Source organism: Ascaphus truei, chromosome 4 (assembly GCF_040206685.1).
Source record: "Ascaphus truei isolate aAscTru1 chromosome 4, aAscTru1.hap1, whole genome shotgun sequence".
NCBI classification, from domain to species: Eukaryota; Metazoa; Chordata; class Amphibia; order Anura; family Ascaphidae; genus Ascaphus; species Ascaphus truei.
In genome coordinates this window covers 283,708,813-283,731,773 of record NC_134486.1, presented here as the reverse complement: position 1 = coordinate 283,731,773, position 22,961 = coordinate 283,708,813, and the positions used below count along the sequence as shown (strand labels likewise).

Sequence of the window (22,961 nt, the reverse complement as noted above, 5' to 3'; positions counted from 1 at the left end):
GGCCATTTTTAAATTTGTCAGTACAGATCACGCTGGTGCAGGGCGCGATGTACCACATTGCGGTTTAGTGAGCGCCGTTTTAAAAGCCTCACCTGCAAAAACAAATATCACTGAATATACAAAACCTGCTGCTCTCGTCTTGGGTTAATCTTAATATATAAAATCGAAAGGTTGGTACTAGCTGCGGTGAATTTGATTGGTCCTCAGCCTCTGGCCAATCAGATTGGTGGCTCTATGACGTCACCCAACTCTCTCCCCCTACCTCCCCCCCACCAACTCCTGGACGGAGGGGAAGCGCGGCGCGGCCCTCCTGCCCCAGCCGCCAACGCTCACTTCCCTCCCTCCCCGGCGGGGGGACAGGCAGTGGGCAGGCAGCCTCCGGAAGGACACCCTTCCTCCTGCAGCTGCCCCCGGCAAGATGGCGGCGCACAGCGGACAGGCGGGGGGTGGTATTCAGTCAGGAGAGAGGGGGGGGGAGAGTTAGTCAGGAGAGAGGGGGAGAGGGAGTCAGGAGAGAGGGGGGGAGGGAGTCAGGAGAGGGGGGGGGAGGAGTCAGGAGAGAAGGGGGAGGAGTCAGGAGAGAGGGGGGAGGAGGAGTCAGGAGAGAGGGGGGGGGAGTCAGGAGAGAGGGTGGGGGGGGGGAGTCAGGAGAGAGGGTGGGGGAGAGAGTCAGGAGAGAGGGTGGGGGAGAGAGTCAGGAGAGAGGGTGGGGGAGAGAGGGAGTCAGGAGAGGGGGGGGGGGAGAGGGAGTCAGGAGAGAGGGTGGGGGAGAGAGTCAGGAGAGAGGGTGGGGGAGAGAGTCAGGAGAGAGGGTGGGGGAGAGAGGGAGTCAGGAGAGGGGGGGGGGAGAGGGAGTCAGGAGAGAGTTGGGGAGAGGGAGTCGGGAGAGAAGGGGGGGAAGCCTGAACAGCTGTGAAGATGGGGGGGAGGGAGTTGAGAGGGAGGATGGGGGAGGCAGAACATTACATCACGGGCAACGCCGGGTATATCACCTAGTAAAGGCTAAATTGTATCATGCATGGCACTGTGTATAATACCAGTGTCTCGTGAATACATGGTATTATCATAGTCTTTCTTTTTCGTCGGCTTCTAGTTTGCCCAATACATTTTACGTGATATCTTTGCCCCGTTTTGTGTCATTTTATCATTTGTACACAGTATGTTGAGTGATAGAGTGGTATCTACATCTTATCTGATAAAAAGGTACCTCATACAGGATTCTTCATTTTGTGTGAGCAGGGAAGGGGGGCTCCTCCTCCCTGGGCACAGTCCGGGACTGCAATGTCAGAGGTAGCTGCAGGAGGAGGCAGGGTCGTGGTGTGTGCAGCCGGTGCAGGGAGCGTGGCACCACAAGTATCCCCGGCTGTGGTGGGCTCAGCTGTCTGCGGACCGGCCGGGGGGGAGCTAGGGCTGCACCGCTAAGGATCGCTGCCAAGAAAGGGCAGCTGCGCTCAGCTCCCCGGGCATAGAAACTGGAGAAACTCGGACTGTACTCTGCATGCAAGGTAACGAGAGAAGCAGGAACAGCCAGGCAAATCCTGGTAGTTTGCTCCAATTTTTTTTTTTAAACTGGAGCCACACACACCGCGCTATAACGGGGTTGAGATATATATATCTCATTACCAGCAGTGAAGATGGCAAAGCGGCGACAGCACTCAGTGATTTAACCCCTAAATCAGTTGTATTAAAAGTAAAGTACACAGATCCAACATTTTGATCCACACGGGGATCTTCCTCAGGGAGGGTTGCAGCGAACCAAAGACAGTGAGTGACACATATACCCTAACCCACTGGTGCGAAAAGTGGGGGGCGCAAGATTATCTCTCCTCTCTCATTATTTTATATATCCGGGCCAACAATACAAATATATTTGTCATTCCAGAAAGTGAAAATGTTTACATAGAGGGACACAACCCTGTGGCAATACTACATACAAAGGATTCAAAACTCCCTACTCACATTAACAAATCCATACTAATACACCACACAAAAAAAGGCATGGAGAGCCATAAGGAAACGGCTGGGGCTAGGCAGGGAAGTATCACAATTTATCAATTTATCCCAATACAAGGGAATCTGGAATTCCTAGAGGGATCCACAAATCGGCCATTCTTTCATTGGACGGAGTGGGGATTAATAGATATAATACAATAATTGACAAAAAAGGGACACAATGTAAATCCTTCCAAGAGCTACAAAATGAATTCAGTGTACACAATAGAAGCTTGTTTGCCTACTTACTTGTCAGGCATTATGTAACTGGGCTCTTGACACACAGTCCACAAGGATTTGATGACCATGTCGGTGAAGAACAAAAACTGAAGAAATATAAAGTCATGAAACTAATCGAGAGATTTAAAGGTATTTTTTAAAGTACCCAGTTCTTATATTGGAGAGAAGCACAAATTAAAAGTATACACAGGGCACATATGGCACATGGTATCCAAGCAAAATTCTCAGACTGCCCAAAGTGCTCTGGGAAAGATGCCCGATTCTTCCACATGTTCTGGACATGCCCCCGGATACAAGATTTCTGGGGCAATGTAATTGACTTTCTAGATGAAACTTACCAAATAAAATACAGAAGAGCTGCCATAACCCTGCTATTGGGAGCGGAACAGGGGAGGACAGCTGATTAAAATCAGACAGCCCAGACTAATTCAAATGATCCTTCTGATCGCCAAACGACGCATTGTCCTAAAATGGATTGACAAAGAGCCGCCAACTTTGGAACTAGTAGAGCGTAAAATGCTAGACCTGTTCAAACTGGATAGGCTGGATGCGTGGCTAGAAGACCCAACAATAACAAAATGATGATTGAGCATTGGAAAATCTTCTTGGGAAACAGCCAATTTGTTAATAGAGAAATTCGTATTTGTTTTCCATAAATAAATCGCCAAATCCTTTCCCCTTCAGCACTCCTAATATATTGCAAGGTGTATAGTGTTACTGATGCATTTTGTTATAGGGGTAGGTCTGCACTCTCCTAATTCTGTTTCCTATCCCTATTACATTTTCACATGCACAGGCATGAGGTTCATGTACAGTGGATCTCCTGGTTGTGCTACACCCTTGTTAATTTGCACACATTATTTGTTGTGGTCTAACATGAGCTTTGAGGTTACATGTGAAGAAGAGCTTTTCCAAGTATCTAGGTTAAGCTTCACAAACCCCCACCCTGGTCCTTCCTCACCACAGGTCCAATCGTCCCCCAGATCTCTCGTCCTTCTTTGTCCCTTTTTGTGATGGAATGACTGCAGTCGGAACAATCTATAATCACGTGGCTTTTTGACCAACTGGACAATCTGTATTGTGTTAGTATTATTAAATGGCTGGAGGGGGGGTTATTATTTATCTGGTTAGACGGTTATGATTTTTCTTGTTTCTTTGACCACCACAATCCTTTTGATTTGCATTGCTTCTCTACGTCAGTTCAGCCAACGAAAAGACCGGGCGGGGTAGCTAATATTTCCAAGTCTCTGTTTACATTGTTTACAAACATTTTCAACACTGATTTCAAGTATTATTTACAGTTACTGCATTATTATTATTATTATTTAACTCGTGTGTTTTGTCTGTAAAGGAACTGAAACTTCCACCAACCTGCATCAGAAGCTTTATTACCATGTCCTGGGAACAGACCAATCGCGGGATGCTTTATGCGCTGAATTTCCAGATGAGCCTAAATGGATGGGGGGCGCTGAGGTGAGAGAAACGCATTAAACATGTCCGTTTTGTACGTCTCGTGCCAGACATAATATATATTATTTTTAACTATGCATGCAATGTCTTTTATATAATGTAAAAGAAACAATGGGAAAAAGTAGGCACTAGAAACTCGGGAAACAAAAAATGAAAGATGTCCAAGAGAGCGTGTGCCCATTAATTTTCTTAATATACTTGCTGGCCCCAGCTATGTCATTCCCAGGCACATTACAGCTCATTATACGATTTTTCATTTTTTCAAATGGATGTTGACGTTTTATATATTTTTTTACATATCTACAATAGTTCCGATTTATACCATTCTGTGTTGATATGCATTACTATATTAATCATCTAGTCCATCCATCTGTTAGGTATTTTCTTTCTTTTAATAGAGATATTCATGTTTTCTTTATGATGTTTCTTTTTAATTATGCATTTTTCCTTTTTTTCCAGTGTTTAGCACTGTTGAAAGATATACCAGTATTCATATCTGTATTTCTAGTATTAGGATTGTTTTTATGTTTTGTTGTCATTAAATTTGGAGTATTTTGTATTCCCCACGTTGCGCGCTGACGTCATCATGCCCGCGTCACTACTGAGGGTTTCAGGAAGTGAACGGCGAGTGGACAGCAGCGCGTTTCATGGGTATATAAACAGCTTGGTGAGTACCTTTTTATAGACACCTTGAAAAAGAGCTTACGCTCGAAACGCGTTGGTGGGGGTCTGTGTACCCCGTAATGTAGCTGTTTTTTTGTAGTTTCCATTAAATTTATTTTTAATGGGCACACGCTCTCTTGGACATCTTTTATTTTTTGTTTCCTGAGTTTCTAGTGCCTGCTTTTTCCCATTGTTTCTCTTGTAACTACCCCAGAAAAAAACGGAAGCACACCCGTGCTGTGGATGAAGACTGGACAGTCTCAAGGACATCTACAACTCAGAGTGAGTTATTCATATCACCTGCTTATTCTCCATTCCGATAATATATGTTGGGTCACTTTATTGTGAGGTCTCTTACTACATTGCTCGTGGGGACCCTAGCCCACTAGTCGGATTACAATGGAGTAGTGATTATAATATTATTGTTCTATATGTCATGGGTTGATATCCCTTACTAATTATTCAGGGGGTTCATACTGCAGGAATCTTCAATCAAAAATTTGAACTTTGTGGTTTCTTTTAAGTACCATATTGAGGCTTTTTTTCTGAGCACCACACATTTGCTTTTTTCTTGTATATAATGTATACCCTGTTCACTTATGTAACCATGTATGATTTAGCATCATAACTCTATGCCCAGGACATACTTGAAAACGAGAGGTAACTCTCAATGTATTAACTTCCTGGTAGAACATTTTTATAAATAAATCAATATAAACTGATTCTTAAAGCAGCAATCCCATCTATTCGCACCCCATATAATTGCTTTCTCTACATAATTAAAAGTAGACACTCCTTTGCAGCTGAACCTCACTATTTTTAGCTCTGGTGATCCTCCGGTTTCCAATATACAAACTAGTTTATTTGCTGGTGTCTCTGCTCCCACTAGGGAAATCAAACTGATCTCCCAATCCCCCAGATCTGCAGGCTAGTGGAAAGCTGCAGCATCATCAGTGGCTGCCTATTCCTATCTATGGAAATCCAGGAAGTTACACTGGCAACTAAGCCAGTAAATCTCTCGAGGGCTTCCCCTGATTAGAGTTCTGTTAGAAATACAATAGGTAAAATAGGTGGATTTGCTGTCTGAAAGTGAAATAGAAGTTGTGTGTCTACCGCTCCATTGGAAAATTTTTACGAAAGCAAATAAAATGGCGTTGTTCAATCATATTGAATTACTTTATTTAAATGCATGTAAGGATTATCCGGTATGTGATTAAGCCTACGCGTAAACTTCAGTCACTCTTATAAAGTAGAACTAAACATTTAAGTATGCAGTATATTATAGACCACATAGGTTAATAAAACTACACACACAAAAACTTCACTCTAGGAACTTCTTAATGTGTACTTTTTCTAACAGTTGAAATCCGTGTCGTTTTCATGCTTTGTGAATGAGTTACTTTCTCTTCTCCAGCAGAGGGCACCGGGGAGCTACAATTGACAATGGGAAATTGCAGTTTCTTCAGAAATTAACAGATGCAGATTTACTGCATATATCATTTTGTGGGCTATGAAACTTTCAGTTTTATATCTTGATTTATTCTTTTATTATTAAGCTTTCATGGGATGCTTTAATGCTAGTATTTCCATCATTCTTTTGCCTGTGCTTTCATATACGGTAATTGATTACATGCATATAGACAATATATTACATCGCAATAAGTCTAGATTTCCCTCTGTCCATGCAGAAAATATTAGTTTCAGTAATCATTCAGAACTTTAAAAATGACTGCCATTTGTTGTACTACTATCTTGACTTATGCTAAAGTCAGCATAATACCTTGGGCAAATACAAACATTTAAACATTGTTGATTTGAGACACTTCTTTTTGCCCTGCTCTGGAACTGCTGGCTCTACCCTCCTAAACCTCGATTTTGGTATCTTTGTGTCATCTTCCATTTCGGAGATACAAATTCCTAAAAAAAACAGGCTCCTACACCATCACTAGGACTCTAAGGCTGCGTTCCCGCTAGTGCTGAGCGGGCGGCGCTTGGCGAGGTGACGTGTGTGTGTGAAATATATATGTGTATATATGTGTATGTGTATGTATATGTGTGTGTGTGTGTGTGTGTGTATGTATATATATATATATATATATATATATATATATATATATTGGATGATAAATAACCATAGGCACTCCATCTGAGAAATCAATAGAATGGGTGCAAATCCGATATGGTATAAATAGGCAATACGATACCGCATGTAGACGAATATCACCGGCAGCACTCCAGATGGTTGTCAAAAATAATGTATTAGATCAACAAGACATCATTCCAACGTTTCGGTCCGCGAGCGGGACCTTTGTCAAGGTGATGTGATTTACAGAGTGAGTTAGAACACATATATATACCCTCAAAAACCCAAGATGCACAGGTGCAACACATAACATACATTAATCAATACTTGGCATCCATAGTGTTAAACTCCTGTATTCCTGTAAGTGACTCAGCGTTTTCTGCAGCTCAGGAAGGCTTCCGTGTGTTGAAACGCAACTACTTCGCATGCGCAGGTCAAAGGTGAATAGCAGAGACCTCCGGCGATCGTAATAGCTTCAGTAAGGATGCCTGCGAGCAATGAAACGCAAGGCACCCTGAAGCAGAGCCCACTGCGCATGCGCAAGCTACGGAGGGGTGAAAAATAAATAAATAAACTTATGGCTTATTGTAGAAAGGATCGCACACACAAGGGGTCTATCTGCGCATGTGTGAACGTTCTAATAGCGCAAGCAGAACCTTCACACATGCACAGATAGACCCCTTGTGTGTGCGATCCCTTCTACAAGACGTTGGAATGATGTCTTGTTGATCTAATACATTATTTTTGACAACCATCTGGAGTGCTGCCTTTGATATTCGTCTACATGCGGTATCGTATTGCATATATATATATATATATATATATATATATATATACAGTGCTCGACAAACCCGGTCGCCAACTCGCCAGCTGCGATCGGATATTGGCTCGTGGCCAGTAGCTTTTCTCCTGCTCTGCAAAAACAAAATCCCCTGCTCGCAAAAAAAAAAAAATCCCTCTGGCTGTGACGCGGCTTGGAGTTGCCAGGACTTCAAACCGCCCTTCCTTCTCTGCACGGGTAAGTAATGGGGGGGGGGGGGGTTGGGGGTGCGCGCGCGTGTGTCTGCTGCTGCTCCTCCTCCTCTTCCTATATATCCTCCTGTATAATTGTGTCACCTCCTGCTTACAAGACCTGAACTGATCCGGTCATGGAGAGGATGTGGACAGATGCTTGAGGTGGGGGGGAATTTAATGCACTGTAATAAATATTTATATATACTGTACTGTTCTGGTGTTTCTCCCCCCTCCCTCCGGTGCTCCCGCTGCCCGCGTGGGTCGGGTGCTTCACCCCCCTCCCTCCGGTGCTCCCGCTTGCCCACGCGGCTTGTGTGTCACTCCCCCCTCCCTCCGGTGCTAGCGCGGCTTGTGCGGCTCTCCCCCCCCCTCCCTCCGGTGCCCGCGCGGCTTGTGTGTCACTCCCCCCTCCCTCCGGTGCTAGCGCGGCTTGTGCGGCTCTCCCCCCCCTCCCTCCGGTGCCCGCGTGGCTTGTGTGTCACTCCCCCCTCCCTCCGCTGCCCACGCAGCTCGGGTGTCTCTCCCCCCTCCCTCCGGTGCCTGCGCGGCTCGTGCGGCTCTCCCCCCCCCTCCCTCCGGTGCCCGCGTGGCTTGTGTGTCACTCCCCCCTCCCTCCGCTGCCCACGCAGCTCGGGTGTATCTCCCCCCTCCCTCCGGTGCCTGCGCGGCTCGTGCGGCTCTCCCCCCCCCTCCCTCCGGTGCCCGCGCGGCTGGTGCGGCTCTCCCCCCCCCCTCCCTCCGGTGCCCGCGCGGCTTGTGTGTCACTCCCCCCTCCCTCCGGTGCTAGCGCGGCTTGTGCGGCTCTCCCCCCCCTCCCTCCGGTGCCCGCGCGGCTTGTGTGTCACTCCCCCCCTCCCTCCGCTGCCCACGCAGCTCGGGTGTATCTCCCCCCTCCCTCCGGTGCCTGCGCGGCTCGTGCGGCTCTCCCCCCCCTCCCTCCGGTGCCCGCGCGGCTCGGGTGTCTCTCCCCCCTCCCTCCGGTGCTCCTGCTGCCCACGCAGGGCGGGAGGTAGTAGCGGGGTGTTTCTCTGTCACATTGTGTGTGTGTGTATGGGAGAGAGAGAGAGGTATGGGAGAGAGAGGGGTATATGAGAGAGATATATAGAGAGAGAGAGAGAGAGAGAGTGTGTGTGTGTGTGTGTGTGTGTATGAGAGAGAGAGAATGTGTAGGACACCAGAGGTACCCCCCCACCCAGTCAGTCACCCCCCCTCCCACCCAGTCAGTCACCCCCCCTCCCACCCAGTCAGTCACCCCCCCTCCCACCCAGTCAGTCACCCCCCCTCCCAGTCAGTCAGTCACCCCCCCATCCAGTCAGTCATAGTCAGTCATAGTCAGTAATCCCCACCCAGTCAGACACCCCATCACCCCACCCCCCCAGTCACCCCACACCCCCAATCACCCCACCCAGTCACCCCACACCCCCAATCACCCCACCCAGTCACCCCACCCACCCAGTCACCCCACACCCCCATCACCCCACCCAGTCACCCCACACCCCCAATCACCCCACCCAGTCACCCCACACCCCCAATCACCACACCCAGTCACCCCACACCCCCAATCATCCCACACCCCCAATCACCCCACCCAGTCACCCCACACCCCCAATCACCCCACCCAGTCACCCCACACCCCCAATCACCCCACCCAGTCACCCCACACCCCCAATCACCCCACACCCCCATCACCCCACCCAGTCACCCCACACCCCCAATCACCCCACCCAGTCACCCCACACCCCCAATCACCCCACCCAGTCACCCCACCCAGTCACCCCACACCCCCAATCACCACACCCAGTCACCCCACACCCCCAATCACCCCACACCCCCATCACCCCACCCAGTCACCCCACACCCCCAATCACCCCACCCAGTCACCCCACACCCCCAATCACCCCACCCAGTCACCCCACACCCCCATCACCCCACACCCCCAATCACCCCACACCCCCAATCACCCCACCCAGTCACCCCACACCCCCATCACCCCACCCAGTCACCCCACACCCCCAATCACCCCACCCAGTCACCCCACACCCCCAATCACCCCACCCAGTCACCCCACCCAGTCACCCCACACCCCCAATCACCACACCCAGTCACCCCACACCCCCAATCACCCCACACCCCCAATCACCCCACCCAGTCACCCCACACCCCCAATCACCCCACCCAGTCACCCCACACCCCCAATCACCCCACCCAGTCACCCCACACCCCCAATCACCCCACACCCCCATCACCCCACCCAGTCACCCCACACCCCCAATCACCCCACCCAGTCACCCCACACCCCCAATCACCCCACCCAGTCACCCCACCCAGTCACCCCACACCCCCAATCACCACACCCAGTCACCCCACACCCCCAATCACCCCACACCCCCATCACCCCACCCAGTCACCCCACACCCCCAATCACCCCACCCAGTCACCCCACACCCCCAATCACCCCACCCAGTCACCCCACACCCCCATCACCCCACACCCCCAATCACCCCACCCAGTCACCCCACACCCCCAATCACCCCACCCAGTCACCCCACACCCCCAATCACCCCACCCAGTCACCCCACACCCCCAATCATCCCACCCAGTCACCCCATCCCCCCACAGTCACCCTCTCTCTGTCTCTCACCCTCTCTCTCGCCCTCCCTCTGTCTCTCTCGCCCTCCCTCCGTCTCTCTCGCCCTCCCTCCGTCTCTCTCGCCCTCCCTCCGTCTCTCTCGCCCTCCCTCCGTCTCTCTCGCCCTCCCTCCGTCTCTCTCGCCCTCTCTCTCCGTCTCTCTCACCCTCTCTCTCCATCTCACCCTTTCTCTCCGTCTCTCTCACCCTCTCTCTCCGTCTCTCTCACCCTCTCTCTCCGTCTCACAATCTGGATCTGGATATCTTATTTACCCTGTATATCTTAACTGCCCTATACTACACCGAAATAACCTATACTGCTTTCTTCCAGATCTGACTCAAGCTTCACACAGGAGACATCGGAACCCTCCCTAACCCAGAAGACAGGTAGGGAACACATCCACTTCAATGTATAACATTGCGGGAATGAGGGTACCTGGACATTGATGGACTGCGGATCAGGTAAGATTCCAGGCGGGATTGCTGCTTTAAATATTGTGAAGCGGGGACGTCCAGGCACTGGTTAAGGAGTGCAGGGAACTAGTCATTCACATCTGGCTTTTTTTCTTGATTTTACATTTTTATACGCACGCACGCACGCACACACACACACACATACACACACATACACACATACAGACACACACACACACCAAGGACTAATTGTAGTATAATGTAATACAATAAATAAACTTATGTCAAAAACGAATGTTCTTACTAGGAATTTATTCAATTTATTTCATTTATGTTTTTTTTTAAATGCGGGGCTGGGGGCGGGATTAGAGGCGGGGTTGGGGGCGGGACTAGGGGCAGGACTAGAGGCGGGGTTGGGGCGGGACTAGGTGGCGAGTAGATTTTTTGGTTCGGCGAGTAGATTTGTGGGTGATTTGTCAAGCACTGTATATATATATAAATTTGCGCGTGCGGGTATGGCGCTTAGGTAAATACATTTTTCATACTTACCAGCGCGCTCAGCTTCCCCTGCAGCGTTCACCCCGCCCCCCCCCCCCCTCGCGAGTGCTTGCAAAAATTTAAAGGCCACCCGCGCTCATGCTGAGCGCGCTCAGCACCAGCGGGGACAAAGCCTAAGGCCTCGTTTTTAATGCATGCTTGCGACCGCGAAACATGCGCTGGAGGCATCGGGAGGTGACGGCGGTAGGCCTGGCGGAGGCATGGCCATGATGTCACATGAGCGGTTCACCCTCATTGGCTGAACCGCTCACGTGACTCGGCCGTCGCCCGGCAAGATCAAATTCAGAGGTCTGTTTAAAATGTGCACGCTTGGACGCGTATGTCAGCCGCACTATGTGCGCTCTAATGTTTTCATTACTTTGTTTTGCCATCGCTCGCCACCATTATAATCGCGGCTTAACAAAGACAAACATCCTTGGGGAATTTCAAAATAGAAAAAAGGGGAAAACAATACTCTGATCTAGAATGATCCTTGGTCTATATGCATTTGAAGAGAACGTCTGCTGGAAGGATCTACTCAATCTATGTACTATTCGGTGATATCTTATCTTCAGGTTTACAGAGCAGCACGGCTCATCCTTTCATTCATTGTAATGTTCTCTAAATGGCCACTATGTGGAATTGCAGCTTTAAAAATCACATGCAATCAGCCAGTTGAATTTCTTAGGGGCCTCTGAATGGGGAAGTGTTTGTCAATCAAATGTTTTCCTTATCCTTAAAGAATAAATAAATAAAAAAAAACTTATAGGTGTCACATTTTGGTTAAAAAAAGGTGTAAATTACCCTGGAAGTAGTTCACTTTTGTCCTAGAACGGATTGCCCCTTTAAAACCTTAAAATAGCCACAAGAAACTCCAATGCAACAGATGTACAGCGCACCATGTCTAGCTAATAATCCTAACATTTCCAATGATATGTATTGTACCCATAACACTCGTTTTTTGAATGTGCTTACAATAGGGATTGCTTTGTGTGCCTATTGTCGGTTTGCTGCTTTTAATATTGCCTGAATTATAGTCTAAAACTGTGACCTGTTGGCTTCCAGCACATCTGGCAGAGAGAGTATGAAGAGGTGCAGAATAGAGACGTGGTTATTTCCCGATTAAGCTGTTCGTGCTTTCTAGTTGGATGCATGCCTCCAATTTCACATTTTGGTTAAAGTAAACACACTTTCACATTGATTGCTGAAAGCATAGACAAACACACAAAGTATATTGTAGTTTTATATTTGATGGCAAATGTGTTCATCAAAATGTATTGTTTTGGTTTTAAGAAATGTGTTTATACATGAAAGATTACACACTTTGATACAATGAGGGAAGGAAGTAGAAGTGATGCACATGGCCACAGTCTGTTTTTGGATTGTCTATTTAAGTAGACTATCATTTTATTAGCAGTTATGAAAATAATGCTAAGCCATGAACAGCTGGGAAATTCAGTTCTGATCTTATTGTGGGGACTAAGTAAGGCCTCGTTCAGGGTGCTGGCTTCGGAGGGAGGGCGTGCTGACGTGCTTGCTGCAGTGAGAAACAAAGTATTCAATTTGAATACTTGTTTTCAAGGTAGCTACTGCCCTGCCTCCGAAGCCAGGCGTTGCCGCTGACGACAGCTCAGTAAACGAAAATTTCGTTTCTTGGAGCTGAAGCCGCGTCACAGGGACCAAGGCAGCCAATGAAATCATTCTTCAGAATGATTTCATGGCTGCAGCTTGGATACTTTAACCCTGCAGCCTGTAGCCCCGCCCCCTCCCCAACGCTGAAAAGGCAGCTGGGGGATAATCACATGTCGCCAGCAAACTCCCAGCACTGCCTCCCGCACGCCCCCCCTCCGAGTCCTCAGCTGCCTCCCTGAACGAGCCCTAAATGTATAATATGGACAGGGCTATTCTGTGGGGTGAAGCGCAAACCCTTTATAGCAGGTCACCGGTGGCTGCTCATCTGCTTAGCACCTGAGCTGTAGGCACAGACGCGAGGAGCCATAGGCTGTTGTGTATGGTTTTCGTGTGCATTGTCTTCCACTCTGCATTTCTATTCCACTTCTTGTTTTCTCTGTCTGTATGGCATATTGTTACCATTTTTGTGCCTTTCATTTTCTGTCTAGCTCATAAATTGAATTCCAAGTGAAAGACATAAACACCCCCCCCCCCCCTTAATGTTTTTATAACAAATGTAAAAAAAAATCTATTTTTACATCTTAAATTCACCAAATGGACTTGGATATCGATATTTTCTTTCTATATTTGATGAAGATAGTATATAATGTGGCTGCGGATTGTAAAGAACCTTACAGCTCACATGCAGGGAGGGTATCCAGTTGGAAGTATAATTTAACGATATCTTACCAGGTTTCTGCAGTATGCAGATTTGACTGAAATAACACTGTTAATATTTGAAATAGAATTTGTAGGTTTTAAAGTTGAACAATACATCCTCATTACATGAACACATCAAGCCCTAATCGCATCCAAATTTTTTATTTAACATATTGATCTCCATTGATTAGATGTGCTGGTTTTAAAGCAGCAGTGCAAGCTGCTGTTTTTATTCCCTCTCCCCCCTTTAATATGTGCATCAATACAATTCACAAAATAAGTCAATAGCTAAATTGCCGATCGATCGGTGAAGATTCAGCCCTGGGGCTTAAATGGCTGTCAGTGCAGCAGAAGAGGACCAAAGATGCAAAGTTCAGTGGGGAAGATCATGTGACCAAGCAGTAACTAGATACAATTGGTGCACTGCTAGAGATGGAGGGCAGGGCTCAAAAAGGGGTGTGCTAGATCATGTTTCAGAATAGGAAGGGGATGTGACTTTGTAAATAGTTGCTATAGAAACACAAAATGCTTGTTACATTATATTACATTAAAAATGTTATTCACCGTGGTTAATAAAAATGCTACAAGAATTTTCTCATAGTACAGAGCTGATTTATTTTAAAAAACCATTTAGGATATTGCTTGGTCTGCAGCTTTTAATGTGAATTTCACATTATGAACACATGGGACAATAGTTAATGCATCAAAATACTTGTGTCCATCAGTATAATGATACGTAATACAGACTATGGGGGGAAATGTTTGTGCAAGCATTTGTAGAAGGCCGTATAAATAAGGTATTTAATCCTGAAACATTGATGAGATAGGTTTGATCCAGGCTAGGATTGACATGCCTCAGAGTGTAAACAGGCTTATTAATTAGCACCACACAGTAGGGCCAACCAGACCCCATGTCATAATCATAACATGTTGATCCAGTTCTTTTCTATCTGAGATCCCATTCTACAGTCTGGTTCTCTACAGTTATGCATGTGTATGGGAAATAAGAACTGGGAGGCCAGAACTGAACTAAAATCTCACGAAGTTAGGGTCACGACACTAACACCAGATGTGCCTGCTTCCTTTGTGAGGAGAAAGCCTAAAGGCTTGCCCAGGGTCAGTCTATGTGCAAAGTCTCACAGATTTCTAATATGTATTTATGTACCGTTCTAATCTGGGCAGTGACTCTGCTGGTCCTCTCCTGTCCCTTTCCCCTACTGGAAAATAAATGAACTGCACGTTTCATAACCAAAGCTACAATGTGTACTTTCCATGGCTTGCTCACATTTAAATGACTTTGTACTGCACACACTGTTGTTTCCATCAGTTATTGGAAAGCTATTTCATTGGTGTTGTTAAGACTGTGTCATTTCACAGCCCTGATGTTTGCCAAGGCATAGAACTCCTCCGGGGGGAGGTATTTGTAGTCATGAATACAGACCTAATTGGTTTTCTCCAAATTATGCGCTGTGGGAATACCTGCATCAGATTGACCTGGGGCTGTTGTTAGCAATACTGTACTTTTTCCTCGTTGGGGACCCTGGGGCACACAGATTATATATAGGAAACAATTTGTCATCAGTGTGTTCTAAATTATCCATTCTGTCGGATGTGCGCTAAATGCAATAATTGTTTTTTTTTGATACAGCTTCAAAAAGCTGATATTTACCTCTGTGAGAAACCAGATAATTAGGCAGATCTCTCTGGGAGAACTGGAAGCCAAATTCATGTAGGAACATGATCTGTAAAACATGCTTTGAAGATAAAGCTATTTATTTGACAACAAAAAAAAGCGCAATACTTTCAGACCAAAGTAAAATTTGACACTGTGCAACATGGACATTTGCTTTCTTATTGTAATGCAGAATATGTCCAATGCATAATCATTTATATATTGTGGTTTTTTTGTTGTTGTTTTTTTTACGAATAAGAACGTAACTTTTTCTGTGACTAGAACTCTGCTCTAAAGAACATAACATATTATTTTTTATTATAACAGTATTACACTCCTATCTTGAAACAGCGCCATGCAGACTGTTTTGATAAATAATCTGGATTTGGCTGTCTGTTAATTGCAGTCACTTAGGGAGACTTGAGAAAATTTGCCATTTTTCTTGAGTTTTTATTGTCAACTGTAAATGCTGTTGACTTAAATAATGGCTTTGTATCAAGCAGACTCCCCTGTAGCATGTCTGTAATTTTCTCTTCTGTAATTTAGCAGCTGCATCATATGAAGGAGACTTTTATCAAGATGAATGTAACTTTATTAGGTTTCAAAGGCAACTTAATAACTTAGAGTAGCGTGACTGAATAAAATGAGTAGAGCATGACAAGGAAATGGTGCTCCTCAATTTCTGCTCATTTTGTGTGACCAATTGTTAGCTGTTTTTATACGTTCTTCAAAACACTCGGCTTACCTATCACCGTGAACTACTTGTACTGCACATCTTTGTTGCTTAAATCTTTTTTTGCATCTACTTAGAGGTGCATAAGCACATTAGATTTATTCATTGGTTATAAGGCAGGGGAGTGAATAGAGTTTTAGGCCGTATTTTTGTTTTAGTCTACGCCCCCCCCCCTGATCACGCCCCCCTCCACTTCCCCTTGCCTTGTCACTGGCGTTTCTAACGTCACGACATCACATGTGACATTGTGTTGCAATGGCAACGCTATGTGACCCAGCGGCGTCATTTGACGCTGCGTTGCCATGGCGACCCGTCGCCACAAGCCGCCAGAGACAAGGTAAGGGAACTTAGAGGCCTCGCAAGCGATTAGCGGCATTTAATTTAAATGCTTTGGGGAAGAGCGCGGGGCCTCTTTAAGCACCGCGCCCCCCTCCCTCCTTCACTCGGAACAAGAGACAGTACTGTTGGCGAACATTTCTCTGACTCTTGCCATAAGATGAATGATCTGAGGGTTGCCATACTCAAAGGTAATCTTAAAACACCGAAAAAGAGACGGTTGCATGAATATTTATGCAACTGTTCGGGACACTTAGCAGTGGCCTAAACAGAGATCGAAATTTTATGAGTCATTACTGACACAAGTGAACTCTCTTCCCATGAGCGCTATAGGCCATCTCTGTACATACTGTGCTATATGTATGCACACACAGCTGTCTCTCACACATACTTATACTCCTTGTTTTTCCATCCCTATACACCAATAGGGACCACATAGTATCCACACACACGTTTAGTTGTGCTACTAACTCTCACATTTCCACACCCACCCACACCATTTATATCCACTCCCACTCCACACACACCTTTTGTAAAGCACTGTATATACTGTGGGCTCTCCATTCATTTTTATTCACACTCATACAAATGGACACTCTTTCATCACTTGCTTTCAGGAACCTTTTGACACCTCCAGCCATAAAACACATCCACAACGGGGGAAGGACCAGCACAGATAACATTCCAATAGACACTGTTTATAGTATAGTTTTTGCTTGCTTCATTCATTGTAACATCGCCGGAAGAAGAGATCAGTGTATCTCGAAAGCTCGCACAAATAAAAGCCTTTCGTTAGCCACAGAACGGTATCATCTATTTATTTTTTGATTATTGAAGCTCGGCTAACACGGTACTGATACCTCTACATGTATGTATGTATGTGTATGTATATATATATATGTATATGTGTGTGTATGTATATATATATATATATATATATATATATATATATATATATATAAAATCTATCATGATCTCTTCACCAATGTTTTCCTCAAAAAAGAAAAACAACTAGTATATTGCACAAATATACACTATGCATGGCGTTTTTCTAAGGACTGTTTAAGAAATCCTAAGTAAATAATGCCAGAATGGTGTGGTCTTTGCACATTTTCTGTGGATTGCATTGAACTATTTAACATTCCTTTGAAAAAATCACCCCTTTGGCTACTTTTAAGTGGTCCTCCAGGAAACAATTGTACAACTGTGTTTCTCTGCAATTGAAAATTGAGGGATGAGTTGACCGCAAAGTAGGCGATTTTAAAATGAGAAATTGAAAGTAAAGGTACATATATTTGTGAGCTGGCTACCTAGGCTAAAAGATTTAATATGCTAAAGCTGGAATGCAATGTTTATACAGACAGTCCTTTTCACCCCACTTATAATCTCCTTTAGGTCTCTGAGGATGGTCGATATGTCTTGCTGTCCATCCGGCAGGGCTGTGATCCAGTAAACAGACTGTGGTACTGCGATCTGCAAAAGGAGACAAACGGCATAACTGGTGAGTTGCTCGGTGTTTTACATTTCCTGTGTCTTGTTACTGATGTACAACTTTGGAAATGAAACCTTGAGGCGTGTTGGCATTTTGTAACATTCTGAGTTTTGGCATAGAGTTTTAAGTGTCAAAATTGGATGCAATGACATATTTTCCCTTTTTCATGATCAAAACATATTGAATTATATATTTGTAATGTTATACATTCTTGAATTGAATTAAGGGCAGTTAAAATGTGGAATTCATTAACCATGGAGACTGTGATGGCAGATACAATAGATTTGTTAAAAAAAAAAAAGGTTGGACATATTTTTAGAAAGGAAAGGTATACAGGGATATACCAAATAAGTTAACATGGTAAGGATGTTGATCCAGGTATTAATCCGATTGCCAATTCTTGGAGTCAGGAAGGAATTTATTTTTCCCCTTATGAGATATCATTGAATGATATGACTCTGGGTTTTTTTGTTTGCCTTCCTCTGGATCAATATACTGTAAGTACGGATATAGGATAAAGTATCTGTCGTCTAAATATAGCATAGGTTGAACTTTAGGGACGTACGTCTTTTTTCAACTTCATCTACTATGTAAGTACTACGTAACTATGTTACTTGAACGGATTGTAATCAGCTGTTTATTAAAGATTTCTTTCTGTAGGCCCGGGACACATTTATGTATCTTACAGTGTCTTCATTCACACTTCCATTCCAGTACAACATAAAATCAGCAGTTGGAGTATCATACGACTTTTAAATCATTTAGAACACAGTACCTGCAGAGCAGCCCCTTTTTTCTGAACCCAATGAGTTCCCAGCTTTAAAATGTGCCATCTGTATTATTCTGCAAATCAGAGGTTCTCAAACAGTGGCCTCTGATAACTGTTGCCTAATGATCGTTCTGTTGTTTTTTCTCTTACTGCAGCAAACTTAGCTGAACAAGTGGTGTTAAATAGCCTGTTTTCTTCTGTGCAATTAGTTGGGTTAATAAGTAAACTTGTATAACACCATTAAAAAAAAAAAAAAGGAAAGGGTCAGAAAATTCCAGCTGCTTTGAGTTCTTCGAGTCTTGTAAATGTGGGGCTGGTTTTCATCACAGTAAAAAATCTCCTAGCCCACCAAGGTTTGTAGGAAATCCCAAAATGACTGTTTAGCATCGGCTGAAGAAAGGGATTTATATATGTGGGATAATGTACAAGGTGTGAGAACTATATTTGTGCATGAGAGAACATTTGCTATGCTACTTTACTGTGGAGAGAAAGTGTGTATACCCCATAAATGTTATTAGATCTTAATCGAAGTCCTAATAATAGATAATGATATCATGATCAAACAAATTACACAAAAACATCATCTGTGAAAAAGTTTGTGAAGCTTTAGATTCAGTTCCTGGTGGCACCCCCTTGAGCAGCAATTACTTCAACTAATCATTTCCTGTGTCTGCTGGCCAGTCTCTCACATTGGTTTTGGGGAACTGTGGCCCTTTCCTCCTTACCGAACTGCTTTGACTCAGCAACATTTGAGGGCTTCCTTGCATGGACAGCTCGCTTCAGATCCTGTCGCAACATTTTGATGGGGTTTATGTCCGGACTTTGACTAGAAGCAAAGTAGAATGATCCAGGGCAACTTCGGATTTCTTTAGAAAAATGTATTCAGCACAAAAAACTCAACGTTTCATCCCTCCTAGGGGACTTTATCAAGTGACTGGCTTGCAGAGACTACAAAAATGTCCAGTATAAATAGTCAAAACACCCAGGTGAAAACACTTAACACCAATTACCCCCCAGTAATCAAATGATGGTCAGAATCTTGATCCTCCATGCGGTATGCATTCCGGTCCAGTCGCGCTGACTTCATCAGATGGTTCCTGCGCGATGACATCATCATCCGGTCCCTCTGCGTGGTCCGATCCGGCTGCCTGAACAGGCATAGGGTCACGCTGACGTACTCCCTCTGCTCCTCTGGATGTTGCTCCTCCGTCGTCCCGTAGTCTCGCGATGTTTCCGGAGTTTCGATGATGTCATCAATGACAGGCTCAGATCATCTCTGTCTCCTTAGCTGGTTATGCCGTTTCTCGCACATGCGCAATGCGTCCGCATTTCAGTGTGATTGTTAGGCTGTGATACCAGGGGGAAGAGGGGCTTAATCTGCCTTGTGGATGAAACATCAGATCTGTGTGGAGTAATGAAGAGAGGAGAGAGTTTAGTCAATGTGAATACATAAATATAGTGGCACTATAGCCTAAATAAAAGATTTAAAATATGGATTGTTAATTTCTTTCATGACTTAGGTTGTTTAAGAACAGCAGCAGCAGCAGCAACAATGAATGTATACTGTGGAAGAGAAATTCACATTAAATGCAAAATCAAAAAACAGTTTAGCGGCTATTGAGAAAACAATTAAGGGACAGATAATCATCAAGTCCCCTAGGGGAGACTGTATCAAGTGTGTACGTCCAGAAGGCTTCTCTCTGAAGTAATGCTATATCCATCTCTGAACCTGGAGTTGATATATCTACTGATTCTATCCCCATGATCTTCAATGAAGCCACTGTATGTTTGTGATCTGTGCAATGCGTGATAAGTACAGTCTCTTCCTTCTTACCATTAATTTTGCTGCGATGCTCTATAAACCTTGTCTTAAGCATGCGGCTTGTCTTTCCTACATAAAGCAGCCCACAAGGACATTTAATGACATAAATGGTTTTCGTGGAAATACACATAATTCTACTTTTAATTTTGTATTTTTGGCCACTCCTTGGGTGACAGAATACATCTCCTGTGGTAAGGCTATTGCACACAGAGCATCCAAAGCACTTAAAACATCCTGGTTTTTGTACACTCAGTGTGTGGTGCTGCAAGATGTTTATCATCACTTGCTCTAATGAGTATGTCTTTTAGATTTTGACCTCTCTGATACGCAAATCGTGGGGGCTCACTGCATATTGGGCCTAGTAGGGCATCAGCTTGAAGAACCCTCCAATGTTTGCAGATACTGTTTTTAATTTGTTTACTGGCTGTAGTATACTTGCTGACTATATTGATCCTTTCTGTTCCTTTATCACGTTTCACCGCTTGAACCTCCATGCTAAGTGCTTTATCAATATCGGACGGTTTGTGCCCTCGTGAGACAAACCTCTGTTTGATATCTGTTAAAGTCTATTTTAATTTTTCAGGTCTACAAACAATCTTTGTAGCCCTTATTTTCTGAGAGAACGGCAACATTGCCTTGAGAGGTTCTGGATGGAAGCTTGATGCGTGAAGTGTTGCATTGCGATCTGTAGGTTTCCGATAGAGATCTGTGTTAAAACTGTGCCCATCATAAGTGATGAGTACATCTAAAAAGGATTTCTGGGTGGGACTCCAGTTGTTAGTAAATCGAACTGGGGTCGGGAGCCTATCTAAGTATGTAAAGAAATCTATAAGCTGTTCATCCGTTCCATCCCAGATAAAAAACAGATCTATGTAACGACAGTAAAAAATAATTTTGTCAAAGTATACAGTGTTATAAATATATTTAGTCTCAAAATCAGCCATATATAGATTTGCATAAGAGGGGACGACATTATTGCCCATCGCCGTACCCATGATTTGAAGATAGACTTTTTTTCTCATATTTAAAATAATTTTTATGCAAAATGAAATACAACAATAAGAGAATAAAATCTATGGGTGGCCGTGTAATATGTTCTTTTTCGAGCGCCTTTCTCACTGCATTCACACCTTCCTCATGGGGAATAATAGTGTATAAAGTGGTCACATCCATGGTGACCAGCAGAATGTTTTTATCCTGTATCGGAAGTGCTTTGAGTTTGCTCAAAAAATCATATGTGTCTTTTACATATGATTTGCCCTTTATGACAAGTGGTTGTAAAAATTGATCTACAAAAATAGCCAACGGCTGATTGATAGAACAAGTTGCCGAAATTATAGGAATCCTGGGGGGTTGTGAAGACTCTTGTGGACTTTGGGTAATAAATATAATACAGGACGTCTCGGATTGACCATTGTCAAACATTCTGATTCCGAGACCCATGCATTACTTAGTCCCATATTTAGAATCTCCACAACCTCTCTTTGATAAGAGGCAGTCGGATCTCTCGCCAATAACGTATAGCAATTGGTGTCCTCAAGTTGCCTGAGAGCCTCCATTCTATAATTTGCATAATTCTGCAGCACCAGTGCTCCCCCCTTGTCAGCTCTTTTAATTGACACGAGGGTTATTCGCCAAATTATTTATACACTCCTTTTCTTTTAAGGTAAGGTTATGGTATGTGTGATGCTTTCTTCTGAAGATGTCATTAACATCTGCTTTAACCAGATTCATAAAAGCCTGTACACTGGGATTTAGTGATGGCGGAATGAATTTGGATTTTAGTTTACATACCTGCATATCCATTGTGGATACCTGAGTGTTTTGTGGCTGCTGGTGCTGCTGCTGTTGAAACTGCAATCCAGAGGCCCTGTTAGAGAAAAAAGATTTCAAATTAAGTTTCCTCTCTCATTTGACTTTGACTTGACTTTGACTAGGCCATTCTAAAATGTGGAATTTCTTCTTGTGCAGCCATTCTTTTGTAGATCTGTTTGTATGTTTAGGATCATTGTCTTGCTGCATGACCCACTTTTGCTTCAGCTCATGGACAAATGGCCTGACTTTCTCTTCTTGAATCTTCTGATACAATGCAGAATTCATGGTTGTGTCAATGATGACAAGCCGTCCAGGTACTGAGGCAACAAAGCAGCCCCAAACCATCACACTTCCACCACCATGCTTGACAGTTGGGATGAGGTTCTTTTAAATGCAGTGTTTAGTTTTCGCTAAACCTAACGTTTCTTGTTGGGGCCAAAAAGTGTCCAGAGAATATTGTCCCAGAAGTCTATGTGGTCTTTGGTGAACTTCAGACGGGCAGCAATGTTCTTTTTAGAGAGCAGTGGTTTCCTCCTGGCTATCCTTTCATGAACACCATTCATGTTCAGTCTTTGACTGGTAATTGAGCCATGTAACTGTTTTTAGATGGATGAGCATCAACTGCTTTTCTGAGGTCCTTAGAGATTTCTTTTGATCATGGCATGACATGTTTCAACACACCTGTATAGTGAAGACCAAACTCAAAGTTTCTGATATTTTATAAAGGATGGGGTCTCCCAAACTCACATCTGAAGATCTGCCTAATTATTTAAACACCTGATTCTAATTATCCCCTTTAATTTAGCTGATAAAACCAGGGTTTCACTTACTTTTTCACATACCCTGACTCTTAATGAATCATTGTTTGTCTAATTCAGGGGCGTGCACTTTGCTTGTGGTGCCCCCCCCCCCTGCCTTACCTTCTCCGTTGGCCGCCCCCCTTCTTACCT

At 44.6% G+C, this 22,961-nt stretch overlaps 1 protein-coding gene across 1 annotated transcript in view; it reads left to right on the top strand.

The window, feature by feature from the left end:
- PREP (prolyl endopeptidase) overlaps positions 1-22,961 on the top strand; it is a 199,451-nt gene that overhangs the window by 34,798 nt on the left and 141,692 nt on the right. The window contains exons 6-7 of the mRNA XM_075597539.1: positions 3,584-3,705; positions 17,509-17,614. Coding sequence (XP_075453654.1) covers positions 3,584-3,705; positions 17,509-17,614 — 228 coding nt within the window. The remainder of the gene's footprint in view (positions 1-3,583; positions 3,706-17,508; positions 17,615-22,961) is intronic.